At 36.7% G+C, this 17,290-nt stretch overlaps 1 protein-coding gene across 2 annotated transcripts in view; it reads right to left on the reverse strand.

The window, feature by feature from the left end:
• Positions 1–17,290, reverse strand: part of LOC110443309 — a 365,314-nt gene that overhangs the window by 303,715 nt on the left and 44,309 nt on the right. For both annotated transcript variants that reach the window (XM_021487458.1, XM_021487457.1), the window contains exon 3: positions 4,629–4,724. In XM_021487458.1, the coding sequence (XP_021343133.1) occupies positions 4,629–4,724 (96 nt within the window). The remainder of the gene's footprint in view (positions 1–4,628; positions 4,725–17,290) is intronic.

The following is a 17,290-nucleotide window of genomic DNA, read 5'->3' on the forward strand; positions in this document are numbered from 1 at the left end:
GCGATTGGTTCAGGGGTTTTGGAGGAGAAGATTTTTGAAATTTTAGTCAATTCGACCCTTTTTGGCCCCGCTCCTCAGGCCCCTGGGGGCGTAGGACTAAACCGGCAACTAATTTCATTAACCTTTGTCCATGGAAGGTCCCTGCAAAATTTCATTGCAATTGGTTCAGGGGTTTTGGAGGAGAAGATTTTTGAAATTTTAGTCAATTCGACCCTTTTTGGCCCCGCTCCTCAGGCCCCTGTGGGCGTAGGACTAAACCGGCAACTAATTTCGTTAACCTTTGTCCATGGAAAGTCCCTGCAAAATTTCATTGCAATTGGTTCAGGGGTTTTGGAGGAGAAGATTTTTGAAATTTTAGTCAATTCGACCCTTTTTGGCCCCGCTCCTCAGGCCCCTGTGGGCGTAGGACTAAACCGGCAACTAATTTCGTTAACCTTTGTCCATGGAGGTCCCTGCAAAATTTCATTGCAATTGGTTCAGGGGTTTTGGAGGAGAAGATTTTTGAAATTTTAGTCAATTCGACCCTTTTTGGCCCCGCTCCTCAGGCCCCTGTGGGCGTAGGACTAAACCGGCAACTAATTTCATTAACCTTTGTCCATGGAAGGTCCCTGCAAAATTTCATTGCGATTGGTTCAGGGGTTTTGGAGGAGAAGATTTTTGAAATTTTAGTCAATTCGACCCTTTTTGGCCCCGCTCCTCAGGCCCCTGGGGGCGTAGGACTAAACCGGCAACTAATTTCGTTAACCTTTGTCCATGGAAGGTCCCTGCAAAATTTCATTGCAATTGGTTCAGGGGTTTTGGAGGAGAAGATTTTTGAAATTTTAGTCAATTTGACCCCTTTTGGCCCCGCCCCTCAGGCCCCTGGGGGCGTAGCACTAAACCGGCAACTATTTTTGTTGACCTTTGTCCATGGAAGGTCCCTGCAAAATTTAATTGAAATTGGTTCAGGGGTTTTGGAGAAGAAGTCGAAAATGTAAATTGTTTACGGACGCACGACGGACGACGGACGACAAACGACGGACGACGGATGACACCGGACAAAAGGCGATCGCAATAGGTCACTTGAGACTTTGTCTCAGGTGACCTAAAAATCTCAAAATAGGAAACAAATTTCTTATCTGCATCATTAAGGAAAATGCTTTAAAAGTCCTTTCAACATCCTCAAGATTAATCTCTTAACCAAAATATCACTTAAAAAAAATGTATCATGCATCTTTTCGGTTTTATCATACTTTCAAGAGTCCCAAAAAAATCAACTGTCTGGTATATCTGAGACCTCTTAAGTACAAGCACCAATAATCAGTATTACTTCAAAAGTGCCAACTATGTGGGGGTTTTCGTCGCAAATAAAGACACCCTTCTCATTTCCATCCAGGCCAACAAGAGAGAAAAATATATCTTGATCAAATTTGATTCATAATTGTACAATAAATCCAGATTCTATTTTGAAAACATTTCAACTGATGAAAAGGCATCCCTGATGTTCCAATACCTCATCTCCTAACTTCCCACAACTGTTTCTTAATGTTCATGTCTCCTAAGTAAAAGATGCAGAAGAAAAAAAAACATATCTGCAGGGGGACCCTTACATTAACCGCATCTTACGATCATTGGGATACAACAAACCCACTCTTTCCTCAGTGTGGAAGATAACAGCTAAGCTGGAGAAAAACTAATGTCATTGTCCTTTTTGTTCATGTGGTTAAATTGTTTTCTATGAAAACAACAAGCATTGACAACATTCCACTGCATTTCTTAATTGCAATTGACCATAAATAGAAGCTATATAAAATTCACGTAATTCTAGGAACTTCAAAATGTGCTTTTTGTAATTGGATGCTTGATTATTTACCTGGCTAACCACTAGTAAGTCAATACCTACATCCACTTAAATCTTATACAATGCTTTCAGGGGGTGGCTAACCTTCGAGAAACCTAAGCAATTCCCGCTAAATTAGGTAACATAAAAGGATTGCCATGGCAACATGTCTATTCCCAATACTAAGTCAGGATTGGGGTGTATTTGAATTTGTTTTTCAGATTGGAAAACAAATTTCAATTGGTTCTAACAATGACATGAAATCGGGATCCATCTTACTTTGATGTGCATATATACATGTTGCGCACTGTCGGTGCGTCATTGTTCTATAGCCCAGTACCAATTGGAGGTCACTATCAAAACGAAAACTCTTCCACAGAGTTAGCATGAAGGCAGTAAAGGATTGGCTCATTCAGTCAATTTATCTGTCTGGTAGAGAGAACCTATCATTCAACACTCCTAGACATTTCGGTCGAAACCCTTTCTAGGTCGACAATGGTGGCTGCAGCACTTGCTGGAGAAGAGTTGGTTTTTATCTCTAGGAACACATTGTAGTAATGTTTGTTTTCTTCAACTTGACACAATTAATCAACCTCAGTAGGAACATCAACACTTTTATAATTTCTTGACTTCCATATGACAAAATCGCTTCAAGGCACATTGGATTCAATTAGTGACATTTGTGAAAAATTGCTTTTCCCTTTTTTTAACAATCTGTACCAATGACAATGAAGTGTATACCACATTACATTGCAGCAACAAAACAAGATTTTCTCTTTCCAATATTGTTATACCTACATTATACATATTACTGTTCTATCAGAATTATAGTTTTTTAATTCCTTTGAAAAGTGTGCAAACAATTTTTTCATGAATTTGTATTTTCAATACTCATTTGTGTATTACTTGTTTTCTTTTCATCATTAGAGAGATAAATACCTGTACAGTCAGACCTGCTCTATTGACAACACCTTTATAAAGAAACCTCCTGTGTTAAGAGACCATGTTTAATGTTTCCAATTGAAGTGATATCTTTTATGAACTGAACCTATAAAGAGACCACCTGTATTGAGTGATCACCTATGTTAATAGACCAGATGTATTAAGAGACCACTTGTGTTAAAAGATCATCTGTGTTAAGAGACCACATGTATTAAGTGACCACCTGTGTTAAGAGACCATCTGTGTTAAGAGACTGCCTGTGTTAAGAGACAACCTGTGTTAAGAAACCATCTTTGTTAAGAGACCACATGTTTGAAGAGACTGCCTTTATTAAGAGACTACCCTTGTTAATAAACAATCTGTATTAAGAGACCACATGTATTAAGTGACCACCTGTGTTAAGAGACCACATGTATTAAGAGACCACATGTATTAAGTGACCACCTGTGTTAAAAGACCATCTGTGTTAAGAGACAACCTGTGTTAAGATATTGCCTGTGTTAAGAGACAATCTGTGTTAAGAGACAACCTGTGTTTAGAGACCACCTGTGTTAAGAGACCACATGTATTAAGTTAAAAGACCATCTGTATTAAGAGACTGCCTGTGTTAAGAGACCATCTGTGTTAAGAGACAACCTGTGTTAAGAGACCACATGTGTGTGTGTTAAGAGACCACCTGTGTTAAGAAAATGTATGTGTATAGAAACCATCTGGGTTAAGAGACAACCTGTGTTAAGATACCACCTGTGTTAAAGAACCACCCGTGTTAAGAGACCACCTGTGTTAAGGGACCACCTGTGTAAAGAGACCATCCGTGTTGAGACAACCTGTGTTAAGAGACAACCTGTGTTAAAGGACCACCTGTGTTAAGAGACCACATGTGTTAAGAGACCATCTGTGTTAAGAGACAACCTGTGTTAAGAGACCACCTGTGTTGAGAAACAACCCGTGTTAAGAGACCACCTGTGTTAAAGGACCACCTGTGTTAAGAGACCACTTATATAAAGAAATCACATGTTTGAAGAGACCACCTGTATTAAGAGACCACCCTTGTTAATAAACAATCTATATTAAGAGACCACATGTGTTAAGAGACCACTTGTATGAAGAGACAACCTATGTTAAGAGACCATCTGTATTAAGAGATGTCCTGTGTTAAGAGACTGCCTGTGTTAAGAGACCTTGGTCACCTGTGTTAAGAGACAACCTATGTTAAGAGACCACCTGTATTAAGAGACATCCTGTGTTAAGAGACCATTTGTATTAAGAGACATCCTGTGTTAAGATACTGCCTGTGTTAAAAGACCACCTGTGTTACACGTGTTATGAGACCACCTGCATGAAAGGATCACCTGTGTTAAATGACCACCTGTTTTAAGAGACCATCTGTGTTTAGAGACCACATGTATTAAGTGACCACCTGTGTTAAGAAACCCCCTGTGTTTAGAGAAAACATGTGTTAAAAGACCACCTGTGTTGTAGGACCACCTGTGTTAAGAGACCACCATTATAAAGAGACCACCTGTTTTAAGAGACCACCTGTATTAAGAGACCACATGTATAAAGAGACCACCTGTGTTAAGAAGCCACCTGTATTAAGAGACCACCTGTGTTAAGAGACCATCTGTATTAAGAGATGTCCTGTGTTAAGAGACTGTCTGTGTTGAGATACCAACCTGTATTAAGAGACCACCTATTTTAAGAGACCACATGTATTAAGAGACCACCTGTATTGAGAGACCACCTGTGTTAAGAGATGTCCTGTGTTAAGAGACCACCTGTATTAAGAGACCACCTGTGTTAAGAGACCACTTATTTAACTTCCTGTGGGTGGTCTCTTGACTACCACACATACATATTTACTTACTCATACAGACAGAGTTCATTGCTAATGATTCTGAGGTCATCCTGATTTCTATGGCAACGACAGAGCTCTTCGGACTGTAGTGCAGCATATTCAAACCTGGAAAAAAAAAAAAAAAGTTAATCAATTTACGGAAAAGCAACCATTTCAGTTCAGTTTCAGAACTAATATCATACAAATAACTGGTAATTGTAATTTCACAACCTGAACAAAATAAATCTAAATACTGTCTATGACATCATAATGTTAGAAGACTAAAAATACTGTCTATGACTTCATAATATTAGAAGACTATCTACATCAATTAACTGTCATAAGACCATCACACCCGCAACATTTTAATCATTTGATTGAAATATATTTGAGGTTTAGATCATAATTTACCAGTCAACCAGAATCCTCAGTGATCATCTGACATCACTAAGATATTCACACTAAGATATCACATTTCTGTAAACTGCTGTGATGATAAACATGTCCAACTTAATTTTAAAGGACAGTTTAACTTTCAAACCAGGCTTATCATTGACCTGCTATGGTGTATCTGAAGTGATATGGCTATCCACATATAATGTATTATACCACATGTTGATGTTTTTGTAACTGCACACCCTGAAGAGAATGTCCAGGCCTTTTGGAGCCCATTATCCCTCAATCCTATATATGTGTAAAAATGTATTTTTCACAATATCTCAATCTGGAAAAAAACTTTGGTTCTTATTTATAATTAGCTACAACTTCAACTCAATAACAAAAGATCCCAGAAGGATCTTGGCGCCCACCATTGTACCATCCACATTGGTTTATGTCAGTTGATCTTTTCTCTTATTTTCTCTTATCTGTTTGATCAAGTCATGTAAACAGTAAATGCAGCATTTCATGTATTTACTAGTACAATTCTTTAAATGTTGGAGAAATAGATCCCATCATTACAATATCAGAAAGATCTCATTAGTACTTCCTGGGGCCACCTTGTTTTTATGATCACTCTCCAAAGTCAACCAGCACAACTACAGACCAAGGAGAACCTACATATCAAATTTGAGAAAGATCCCTACAGAACTTCCTGGGAAATAGGAATAACAAACATTCACTGTCAAAATCCAAGATGGCCACCTGTCCACCATTTTGTTTATCGTAACAGTCTCAAATGTAACCATGCACAACTAACAAGAGGCCCAATGGGCCCGCATCGCTCATCTGATATAAATCCCACACTTGTAATCTTAATAGTGGACTAAATAACAGCCACAGGCAGAATATTAGTGTTTGATTCATAAGAACCTATTAAAAGATTTAAACATATGACGCCTGTGACCTCGAATGACGAACAAGGACATTAGGTTGAAAGTTGGTCAAAGTAATTCATTTGAACAAACTTGGTAGCCCTTCATCCCAGCATGCTACAGGCCCAATTACAGTACCCTTGGCCTTTTGGTTATTAAGAAGTTGTTTGAAGATTTTACGACATTTTACCCCTGTGACCTTGAAATTGGTCAAAGTAATTCATTCGAACAAACTTGGTAGCCCATCATCCCAGCATGCTACAGGCCCAATGACAGTACCCTTGGCCTTTTGTTTATTAAGAAGTTGTTTGTAGATTTTACGACATTTTACCCCTGTGACCTTGAAAATTGGTCAAGGTCATTCATTTAAACAAACTTGGTATCCCTTTATCCCAGCATGCTACAGGCCCAATGACAGTACCCTTGGCCTTTTGTTTATTAAGAAGTTGTTTGTAGATTTTACGACATTTTCCCCCTGTGACCTTGAAAATTGGTCAAGGTCATTCATTTAAACAAACTTGGTATCCCTTTATCCCAGCATGCTACAGGCCCAATTTCAGTACTCTGGCCCTTTTGCTTATTGAAAAGAAGTCGCTTGAAGATTTTACGACATTTGACCCCTGTGACCTTGAAAGTAGGTCAAGGTCATTCCTTCGTACAAACTTGGTATCCCTTTATCCCAGCATGCTACAGGCCCAATATCAGTACCCTGGGCCTTTTGGTTATTGAGAAGAAGTCGTTTGAAGATTTTACGACATTTTACCCCTGTGACCTTGAAAGTGGGTCAAGGTCATGAATTTGAACAAACTTGGTGCCCCTTCATCCCAGCATGCTACAGGCCCAATATCAGTACCCTGGGCCTTTTGGTTATTGAGAAGAAGTTGTTTGGAGATTTTAAGATATTTGACCCCTGTGACCTTGGAAGAGGGTCAAGGTATTCATTTGAACAAACTTGGTAGCCCTTCATCCCAGCATGCTACAGGCCCAATATCAGTACTCTGGGCCTTTTGGTTATTGAGAAGAAGTTGTTTGGAGATTTTAAGATATTTGACCCCTGTGACCTTGGAAGAGGGTCAAGGTATTCATTTGAACAAACTTGGTAGCCCTTCATCCCAGCATGCTACAGGCCCAATTACAGTACCCTTGGCCTTTTGGTTATTAAGAAGTTGTTTGAAGATTTTACGACATTTTACCCCTGTGACCTTGAAAGTGGGTCAAGGTCATGAATTTGAACAAACTTGGTGCCCCTTCATCCCAGCATGCTACAGGCCCAATATCAGTACCCTGGGCCTTTTGGTTATTGAGAAGAAGTCGTTTGAAGATTTTACGACATTTTACCCCTGTGACCTTGAAAGTGGGTCAAGGTCATGAATTTGAACAAACTTGGTAGCCCTTCATCCCATCATGCTACAGGCCCAATTACAGTACCCTTGGCCTTTTGGTTATTAAGAAGTTGTTTGAAGATTTTACGACATTTTACCCCTGTGACCTTGAAAGTGGGTCAAGGTCATGAATTTGAACAAACTTGGTAGCCCTTCATCCCAGCATGCTATAGACCCAATATCAGTACCCTGGGCCTTTTGGGTATGGAGAAGAAGTTGTTTAAAGTAAAAAGTTGACGACAGACGGACACCGGACGCCGCACCATGCCATAAGCTCACATGGCCCTTTGGGCCAGGTGAGCTAAAAACCAAGGGGAACCTACATATCAAAATAGAGAAAGATCCCTCCAAAACCCCTGAGAAAAAGCGATAACAAACATTCACTGTCAAAATCCAAGATGGCCACCTGTCCGCCATTTTGTTTATCGGACCAGTCTCAAAAGTAACCATGCAAAAACTGATGATGGTTAGTATCACTTGACCACTATTGGACCCGAGCCAAAAGTGACTGTGACTTGTAACCTATATAATGGTTCGACCTTTTTGTTTTTAAATGTTTGACCAAGGTGATGGACCTTTAATTCAATCAACTAAATGATTGACCATTGTTAAAAACCCATGGTGGACCATATAAATTGTCAATCATATAAACCAAACCGAATGGTTTACCATTGTAACTTAACCATGGTTGACCATATATAGACTGTATATAGAGTCAACAATAAGCCATGGTAAAGCATAAACCCATGACATGATTGTAAAGAACGTCACCCACCATTTATAAAAAAAAATTGACAAGAGGCCAAACAGGCCTGTATTTCTCATATTTCCTGTGTTATCTGAAGTAGAAAAGGAGTCTAAATGTTTCTACTAAATTGGTCATCTCTGATTTCTTGTTGACACAAAAAATTAAAATAACAACATTTGTGAAATTTTACTTGCAAAAGATCATGTATTTTTCAGAGAAATATGTTTTCAAATTTAAGATAAAAATTACCATTGAGATATGCCAGTCCTGAATATATTAGAATTTGTAAAAGTGCAAAACATTAAAATCATGACAAATATAGAGAAATCACAACAGGCGCCAACCTGACGAAAGACGAGGTGAGGATATTGTACTCCACCCAGCCCTAGGCGTTAAGTCGTGGCTCAGCATTGCTAAGCCTGCCATCAGAAAACATACAAGTTTATTTTATGTTTCTCTTTCCATTCAAATTGCCCCTACAACACTGTAAAGCTACTGGAATTATATAATCTGTCTATCGACAATCGGCAGTAAATTTGCTTAATCTTGCCCATAAGTTACTGGAAGGTATTTCTAATGCTTGTTTTGCTGGTCGATATATTGGGCAATTTAACATTTTGAGACGGCTAATATGAATACCAAATTTCAGATTGAAGATTTCAGAATGCATCACAGTGAAATAAAATATGATAAAAGTTGTCAGGTTTCCAGAGAAACATTTTCACCTGGTATATCTCATAAACTAAACTAGAAATAAATCAAGTTTCCAGGCAAATATTTAGAGCTAGCATAAATCACTAACTAGCTAGACTAGAAATTTAACTGCCTGCAGTCAAATGTTGAGATTTGGTATATCTTACTAACTAGGCTACAGAAACTGAGATTTGGTATATCTTACTAACTAGGCTACAGAAACTGAGATTTGGTATATCTTACTAACTAGGCTACAGAAACTGAGATTTGGTATATCTTACTAACTAGGCTACAGAAACTGAGATTTGGTATATCTTACTAACTAGGCTACAGAAACTGAGATTTGGTATATCTTACTAACTAGGCTACAGAAACTGAGATTTGGTATATCTTACTAACTAGGCTACAGAAACTATCATAGTCCACTCAAACTGATTGAAATCAATCATGTTTGATGCTCATGATCCGAGTCACAAAACATATTGTTTACTGTAACCTAGTTTAAGAATGCCTGTCCAACTACAGACAAAATACTAGAGAATTCCACTGTGGGTTTTTGTATATAACTGTAACACGATTGGGCTAGGTACCTAACTTCTGTTAACAAGGTAGCTAAAGGGACTGTGCAATAGTCTAAAATAGGTCCAAGGGATAGAAAGTGTAACAGTCTGAGGTACAGGGTTTGAATCCATGTCTGGACCTGCTTATATCACTTATAGTATTGTTGTCAATTATTTCTGCTTATTTTATCATTACTTTTTTCATAAAAGTCTTGCAAGGAGTGTTTTTCTTATTGGAAATGATTTATCAAAGCTATATATAGTCATGTTGGGGGGAAAAAACAGATTCCAATGTGTATTTAGCTTTGGGACGTGGTACGAGATCTTTAAGGTAAATCAGGTAAAATAGACATGACTCTTTAATACATGTATTTATATCATCAGCTTGCTGAATTGACTAATGTGTCAACCTCCCGACAAATCGGATCAAATCAAACCATGGAGATTTTAAAGTAGGTGCACTCAATGACTTTTTGACCTTTTGACCTCAATATTTGAAAAGTGTTATGCATTTCACCATGAGGCGGTTCATATTACCATAATGGTAGTATGAACCGCGGTTCATTTCACCATGCTTCACAATACCATGCTACACCTGCAAATATACTTCCATGACAAATGTTCAAAGAAAACAACTTACCTATAAGGGTTTAATTGTGATTTAAATATCAATCTTTTATTAAACACACATGTTTTGATGACGTTTAGATTTCTTGATAAAACAGCCCTCACACCATGCTATACAATATATATGCACCACATTTGATGAAAGAAAAAACACAAATCTCATCAGAACAAAGATCTCTGTTAAAACATTGGTTATCTCATGTAAAGGTCACATACCATTGTAACACAAAGTTTTTTTATCGACCAAGCTGTGCCTTATCGCCATGGAAACAAAAGGACACTGGGAGGTACCAACCTTCCCTTACCTAGATTCAGATACAAAGAGTGCCACCTAGTGGCAGGATCTAGCACTCTGAAGATAAGGGTTTCTGTGGACTGGTGTTTCTGTCTAAAACTTGATCTATGTACCAGAAAACCCCGCTACACTGATTAAAGATCATCACGAACTTCACACGCATAAATCTCTAAAACAAATACCCCACTTAGTAAACACTGCCGTCGGTTGTTCTAGTGTTACAGAGCGCTGGTCTAGTATTACGTTATTACACAAGTTAGTGCAGTATCGGTATGTCTCCAAATATTCAACTTGTAATAAAACTTTCCAACAAATGTCATTAGCAATCTGTAGATGTCAGACACGATCAACTTCTTTAAAAAAAGTCATTTGTGTTTTCTATTTCTAAATCTGCCTAGTGAATAAACATTATGACCGCATCACACTGAGAAATGTCATTGACCGAAAATGATTATTTCCAAAATTAAAATTTATATTTTTTAAACGTAATGTTTTCTTATAAAATATGTCATTTAAATGTCAATTTCTTTTATTGTACAAGGTATTTTCTATTTTTAAAACTGTCTTGTGTATAAACAATAAATTCATTACACAGAGAAATTTCACTGACCGAAAATTTTATCTCCTGAACTAAATGATTAACCCTTTCACCCCTAGGTAACTTTAGTAGACTCTACCATACATTGATCTGGATGAGTCTATTATGGTCTACAGTGGTGAAAGGGTTAACAACATTTGTCATTAAATTGAACCCGATTTATAAATTTACTAAAAAATATCAAAGTAATAACTATCTTTCATTGCTGATATCTCCATACTTTTCCAATTTGAAACTACCAGCTGACAAACTAACAAAACATCTGTCAATTCATACAGTTGGTTCGACAATAATTGAAATCAAACAATTAATTTAAGGATACATGTGTTTGAGTTGTAAGAGTCGTCTCCCTTCAACTTTTTTTTTTCTTTTCTTATATAAAGAATGTACTCCTTCTCACATTTTAAATGTGTCAACAATTCTTGTCCTCAGTTAATTATACAAATTCAATTTACCTTAAATTACGATATTTGACAGGTTTTTAGCATACAACTTTTTTGAAAATTAAATAAACGATACTATGGAAAATACTTCAACATGAAATTCCACATCAAATATTTAGTATACCAGTACTCACGCTACCACACGTATGATGCATTCGAAAAAAATGTCTCCTAAACATGAACTCAGAAAGCCGATTTGAGCCCAATCTATGTATGTTCCTTGTTTTCCTTGTAAAATTCAACATTTTGCTAACTCTAGACCAAGATGTCATGCTTTCAAAAATCATTTTTTATTAGAATTAGTCATAATTCAATATCTAAATGTTTAAGTTACATGACAGCAATTGAAACCCTATAATTTTCCATAGTCAGTAAATCTGCGACCTTTTACCATATAACTATGAGCTCATGAGCGTCAGACTCAGTCCATCATTACAGGGTCTCTCCGCTAGGGATTCCCTCGTAGGATTGACCCTTTCAGATTTGACAGAAGTCTTTAATTGGTGATTAAGAGTTGTTGACAAATCGATCTGTCTATTTCAAAATTGAAAACAGTTAATACACGACCCCCTGACTGCAGCATACAAAGAGGGCTTTACTCCAAGGGCTACCAACAAATTCATGGCCAGCCCTCCTCACTTCCTGTTCACGAATACACACAATGCATTCTGATCGCCCTGTGAAAATATGCATGATTCGGATATGGCGTTAGGGGAGGAAATTGAAATCGATACACAGTGATAGCTGGCCAAGAGAGCGGGTGACAGTTATTATAAATGGTCTTTATGACGAGACTACAAATCACCTAAAATAGGATTACATTATAAGGAGCTCACAATGGCCATGATTTGACTTGTGCATATATCCTACACATTTCTCAGAGCCTGACAGAATTAGAGGTGGCAATACGTCAGCAGAAGAATGGGTGGGGAGTTAATGCTACAGGCACGTCAAGATTAAACACTGAACTGTCATATGTTTAGTAAGCAGATATATCTAACCTGGATTTATGGAAATTGCTATGGAAATTGCTATATTCACACTTAATACTGCAAAATTGGCCGACCATTTATCATACGGATAGAATTACTTAAAACAAAATGTATTCTTGAATAGATTTACAGAGCTCAGACCTTATAATCCTGCACCATATGATGATATTCACCAACACGCCCGCACTGGTGAATAAATTAACTAAGATATTAAAGAGCTAAATTGTTTAATTTTGCTGCATCATTCATGTTGATGCCGTCTCCATATCAACCAAATCTAAACAATTGCAGGTGGGCTAAAAATATTCGAAATATATTCTTCTACATACCACCCAGGCTAAAAAACGGTACATTGAGGCATGCCTTTTTCATGCCTAAAAGGTGCCTAAAATGTACCTCTACTTATGGGGTATTTTTAAAGTATACCTCAAATGTGCCCCGTTTGGACTCTAATTTTAACAAGAGGCCCATGGGCCTTAACGGTCACCTGAGTCCTACAGTATTTATTTTTGTTGTTGAAATATATACCAATTTAAGTAAAAAATAGTTAAGTATAATGTTAACTTAACTTTGTCAGGACCATGAGCTGATCATTCCTAGACCGATTTTAAATAAGATCGGCCAATTATTAATTGTTTTTAAGTTTAGAATAGGTATTTACAAAATAGCGACTGTGGTGGCCATATTGGATTTCTGATTGACCTGAAAAATAACAACACTTTGTCAGGACCATGAGTCGATCATTCCTACCAACTTTCAGTTCAATCGCCCCAGCAGAACTTGACTTTAAGTTTGAAATAGGTTTTCAAAATGGCGGCCGTGGCGGCCATATTGGATTTCTGATTGACCCGAAAAATAACAACACTTTGTTAGGACCATGAGGCGATCATTCCTACCAACTTTCAGTTCAATCGGCCCAGCAGAACTTGACTTTAAGTTTGAAATGTAAAATGTTAACGGACAACGGACGACGGACGACGACGGACGAATACGGATAGCAATAGGTCACTTGAGCTAAAGCTCAGGTGACCTAAAAATGTGCCTCAAATGTGCCCCATTTGGACTTAGGTCTCTTCCACATTCCTCAAATGTGCCCCATTTGGACTCTAATTTTATCAATGTGCCTCAAATGTGCCCCATTTGGACTCTGATTTTTCACATGTGCCACTTTTAGACTTTGATTATTTTTAACGTACGTACCTCAAATGTGCCCCATTTGGACTTGAACTTGTTCTCAATACTGTTAAATTGCCCATTTCAAATATGTTCTTTTCAACTCTTTTTTTCAGATTTGACATATACTTTTAATGATATTTTTTTTATATAAAATTAACCATCAATATATCTTTTTTGAATGCCATTTGCAAAATAAAAATTATATAACAAGCTAAACGAATGGATAAATAAATTTGAATTCTGTGAATTTACATGGTCTAATTCAGAGACATGTAAAGCCACGTATCTGTCTTATATAAAACAGAAAATTCATAAAATACATTTCTGTTTCAGTCATTGTTGCATTTAACTTTCAGTCCCAACAGCTAGAAAGACATTATTGAAAGATTTCAACGACACATTAGAGTGACATATTTATTAAAATGTAAAACGAAAACAATTAAACTACACAACGGAAGTTTAAAAAAATCGGTCATGTCTTAGATGCTACGAAATACTCTGCAAACTGTTTAACTCTGAAGTAGTACGTAACTGCAAGCGTGTGTTTATACCTTGTATTTCTATTTCTTGAACTGATGTTTGAAAACGTGTCGGAAAGATCGTAGGAATGTTAAAATCGTGTTTGGCTTCGTTGTGTAAGACCTCGTTTTTCTTTTCGACGTCGATGTATTTTCGTCGGCGATCAGCCAACATTAAGACGGCGCTTCAAACAATATATTAGTGTTATATTGTTGATGTGATAGGGGACTCTTTTAATTTCCAGGTTAATTGCATTGTGAACGAGCCATTTATACCAAGTCTGCCAAAGCCATAATCCGGAAGTATATTTGAGAATAGAGAAAACGCGCGGATTCATTGCGTACGACACAACGTCATACTGTTTTTTCTGTCACTTAATATAGTAATTATATCATTCACAAATACGATAAAAAGGGGAGGGGGCTGGAAAGTAACGCGAAGACGTGAATAGTTCAATCGTCGTTCCTCGTATGTAAACAACTATTTTCCCATGATGCAATACCATTTAATTAGCCAATCACAACAAAGCGGGAAATTTATTCATCATTTGATTCAATTTTGACCCACGACCTATATGCTGCAAATGTAAACAACCAGGTCGATCTCAAAACGCTTCAATTTTACGGTAGTATTTTCATGTTATGCTGGAGTTTACCGGTATCCAGTCTCTGAGAACAAGACATTGAATGGTGAAGTCAGAACAGAATGTGTTTTCTACACAAACGGCGACGAAATCGATTCACTTATCCCAGACCTCGCCGGCAACCATGGCGGCCATTACGTAAGTTTACATGTGAAAATTTCGTCAATGTAACTTTTAATTGTTTTGACAAAAATATAGATCAAATACTTCACCCAATTGGTCATGTCATGTTCATAGAGATTATTCTTCATTGTTTTTCAGCTCATCGGTGACAATCGAGCTATAGCTTCTGCAGCCCCGGGGCCGCGGCACCCACTTGGAAAATTTTAGAAGTTTTGAGGCAAGTTTTCAATGTTTTTGACTACACAAGTCTCTATGAATCCGTTCGGAGTTTGGGGTGTGATACAGTAACAGTTTAACGTTTTAAATGTTTGTATTGTTTTCAAAATTTCAGCGTGCTGATAATCGTCAAAACTTTTTTAAGTGATTTTATTTTAACGTTTTAGGGTAGTTCAACATTTTGAAATTAATTCTTACTACAAACAACGTGTGTGAAATAATGTTTCATTAAATGTTAAAATTACTTGTTTTCTTTCACATTTTGCTTTTGGCTTTTGGTTTACGATTTTGGATTTTTCTCAATTGACTCCATTGAAATATTATAAATATTATTCCTTATATTTCAATGACATTTTTTCTTTCTTTTTATACACAGGTCAAACCCCTCTATATCTTCAAAATTGCAGGTTCAATTAATTGCAGATCATCACAGATTTTCTTCTGATATATTATTCCAATAATTACAGCAGACATGTACTTGCTTTGTTATTTTCATCATTTTACATCATAATCTAATTATGTGCATACACATCCCTGTATACGGACATTTAAATTTTCAAGATATTCTTTTTATCATATATTTTCAATATTTTATTTTATGATCATTATGGACTGTCTGTATCAATCAGAAAAAAGGAAAAAATGTCTTCTTGAATATTTTAGCCTGATAAAAAGAAAAGTTCAAAAATATTTTATTAATATGATTGATTAGTCAGTAAGTTTTTCAAACTTATAGATGACTTCTCCAAATAGGTCATGTGATGGCATGAAAGATGACATATAGGTACATTAAGAAACAAACAAATTGATGAAATATATCACAGTGAAATCGAGGATTCGGGGAGGGGGAGAGAGAAAGGGGGCTGAGGGTATAAATAGAGAACAGAGATTTAATCAAATCTTCCTGACTTACCTAAATAAAATATAGTGTTGTTATATGTCTATACACATTGAAAATCTTAAAAGTTCCGACCGAAAGGATTTCCCAGAATACGTGAGATTTCATCTAGGGTCTAGTAGAGTTCTTTTTTCTCTCCCTCCTTTAATTTCCCTGGCGCAACACACCTCAGACGCTCGACCCCCTGTTATAGCATACACTCCAAAAATTGATTTGCTTTGCCACAGTGTCTTCATTTTTTGAGTAGATATTTAATAACAAATAAAGAAATTATTTTGTTTTGGTTTACCATATGGGAAATCTTGTTAACCTCTCTATTCATTATTGATATGAAATATTATCATTCTTTCACTTTAAGTTCAAGATGTTTCTTGATTGTTAATCGTAGGATGTAAATCAAACATAACATCTTGTACCGGATTCAGTGGTGTTGTTGCTCATCATCTCTACTTTCATTTGCTCTGTTAATCAAATAGTTTGATTATGTGAAACAGCAGGATATATACTTATTTCTTGATTTTCTTTCACTTAAACCCTTCAGATGCTGAAGGACCTTCATTAAACCAACAGAAAGATATGGACGTCAAAGATGGTAATTTTCATTTAATTTTTGGTCACCAGCTCATGCAAAGGGGATGTGGTCGTACATATTTTAGCAATATTATCTTAGCACATACAAACTAAATTCTGGGTCTGCAGCTGAACACTTTCAATGTTATGAGCCCTGATCTTTTTTCTTTGCCTTTCTAAACATTATGGCCAATTACATTATCCTAGATTTAGGGTGTGTAGGCCTCTCATTGTTCCTTCACATATTTACATCATCAGAAGCAGTCAAAATACTTTAACAAAGAGGGGATGGCAATAACATAAACAAAGCGATGCTCCCTCCCTTCATTATAGAGTTATGTCCCCTCGTTTGACTTGTTCACACTATTCCTCTCAAAGTACTGCACCAATATACTTAATAAGCATTTCATTCTAACTGACGATTTGTGAATTATATATAAAGTCAACTCCCATATTAATAAAAATATTTTCCTTTTGTTTAAAAAATAAATTCACTACTCCTTCCACATTACTTCACCAATTTAAGCGATACCTTTTTAACAATACAGTATATAAATCGGGGGTCCTCTCCCAATTATAGAGTTATGTCCCTTTGTTTTAAAAACTGTTTGTATTACTCCCGAGGTACAATGAAAATGAGACTGCAGGTGTTCCGCCATATATATATTTAGGCATGGCCTTTATTTCAATTTTCATACCAAAACATATTTAAGTGCTGTTGATCTGATTGCTTCAATTTTAAACCTTGTTGTATATATAGAAAAAATAAAATTAACGATCGACTAAAAAACTAGCTGCTTTCACCCTTCACAGGGCTCTTCAGGTTTTTGAAGAGCCCTGTGAAGGGTGAAAGCAGCTAGTTTTTTAGTCGGTCGTTAATTTTATTTTTTCTATAT

The sequence above is a fragment of the Mizuhopecten yessoensis genome, unplaced genomic scaffold (genome assembly GCF_002113885.1).
Source record: "Mizuhopecten yessoensis strain PY_sf001 unplaced genomic scaffold, ASM211388v2 scaffold716339, whole genome shotgun sequence".
Lineage (NCBI taxonomy): Eukaryota > Metazoa > Mollusca > Bivalvia > Pectinida > Pectinidae > Mizuhopecten > Mizuhopecten yessoensis.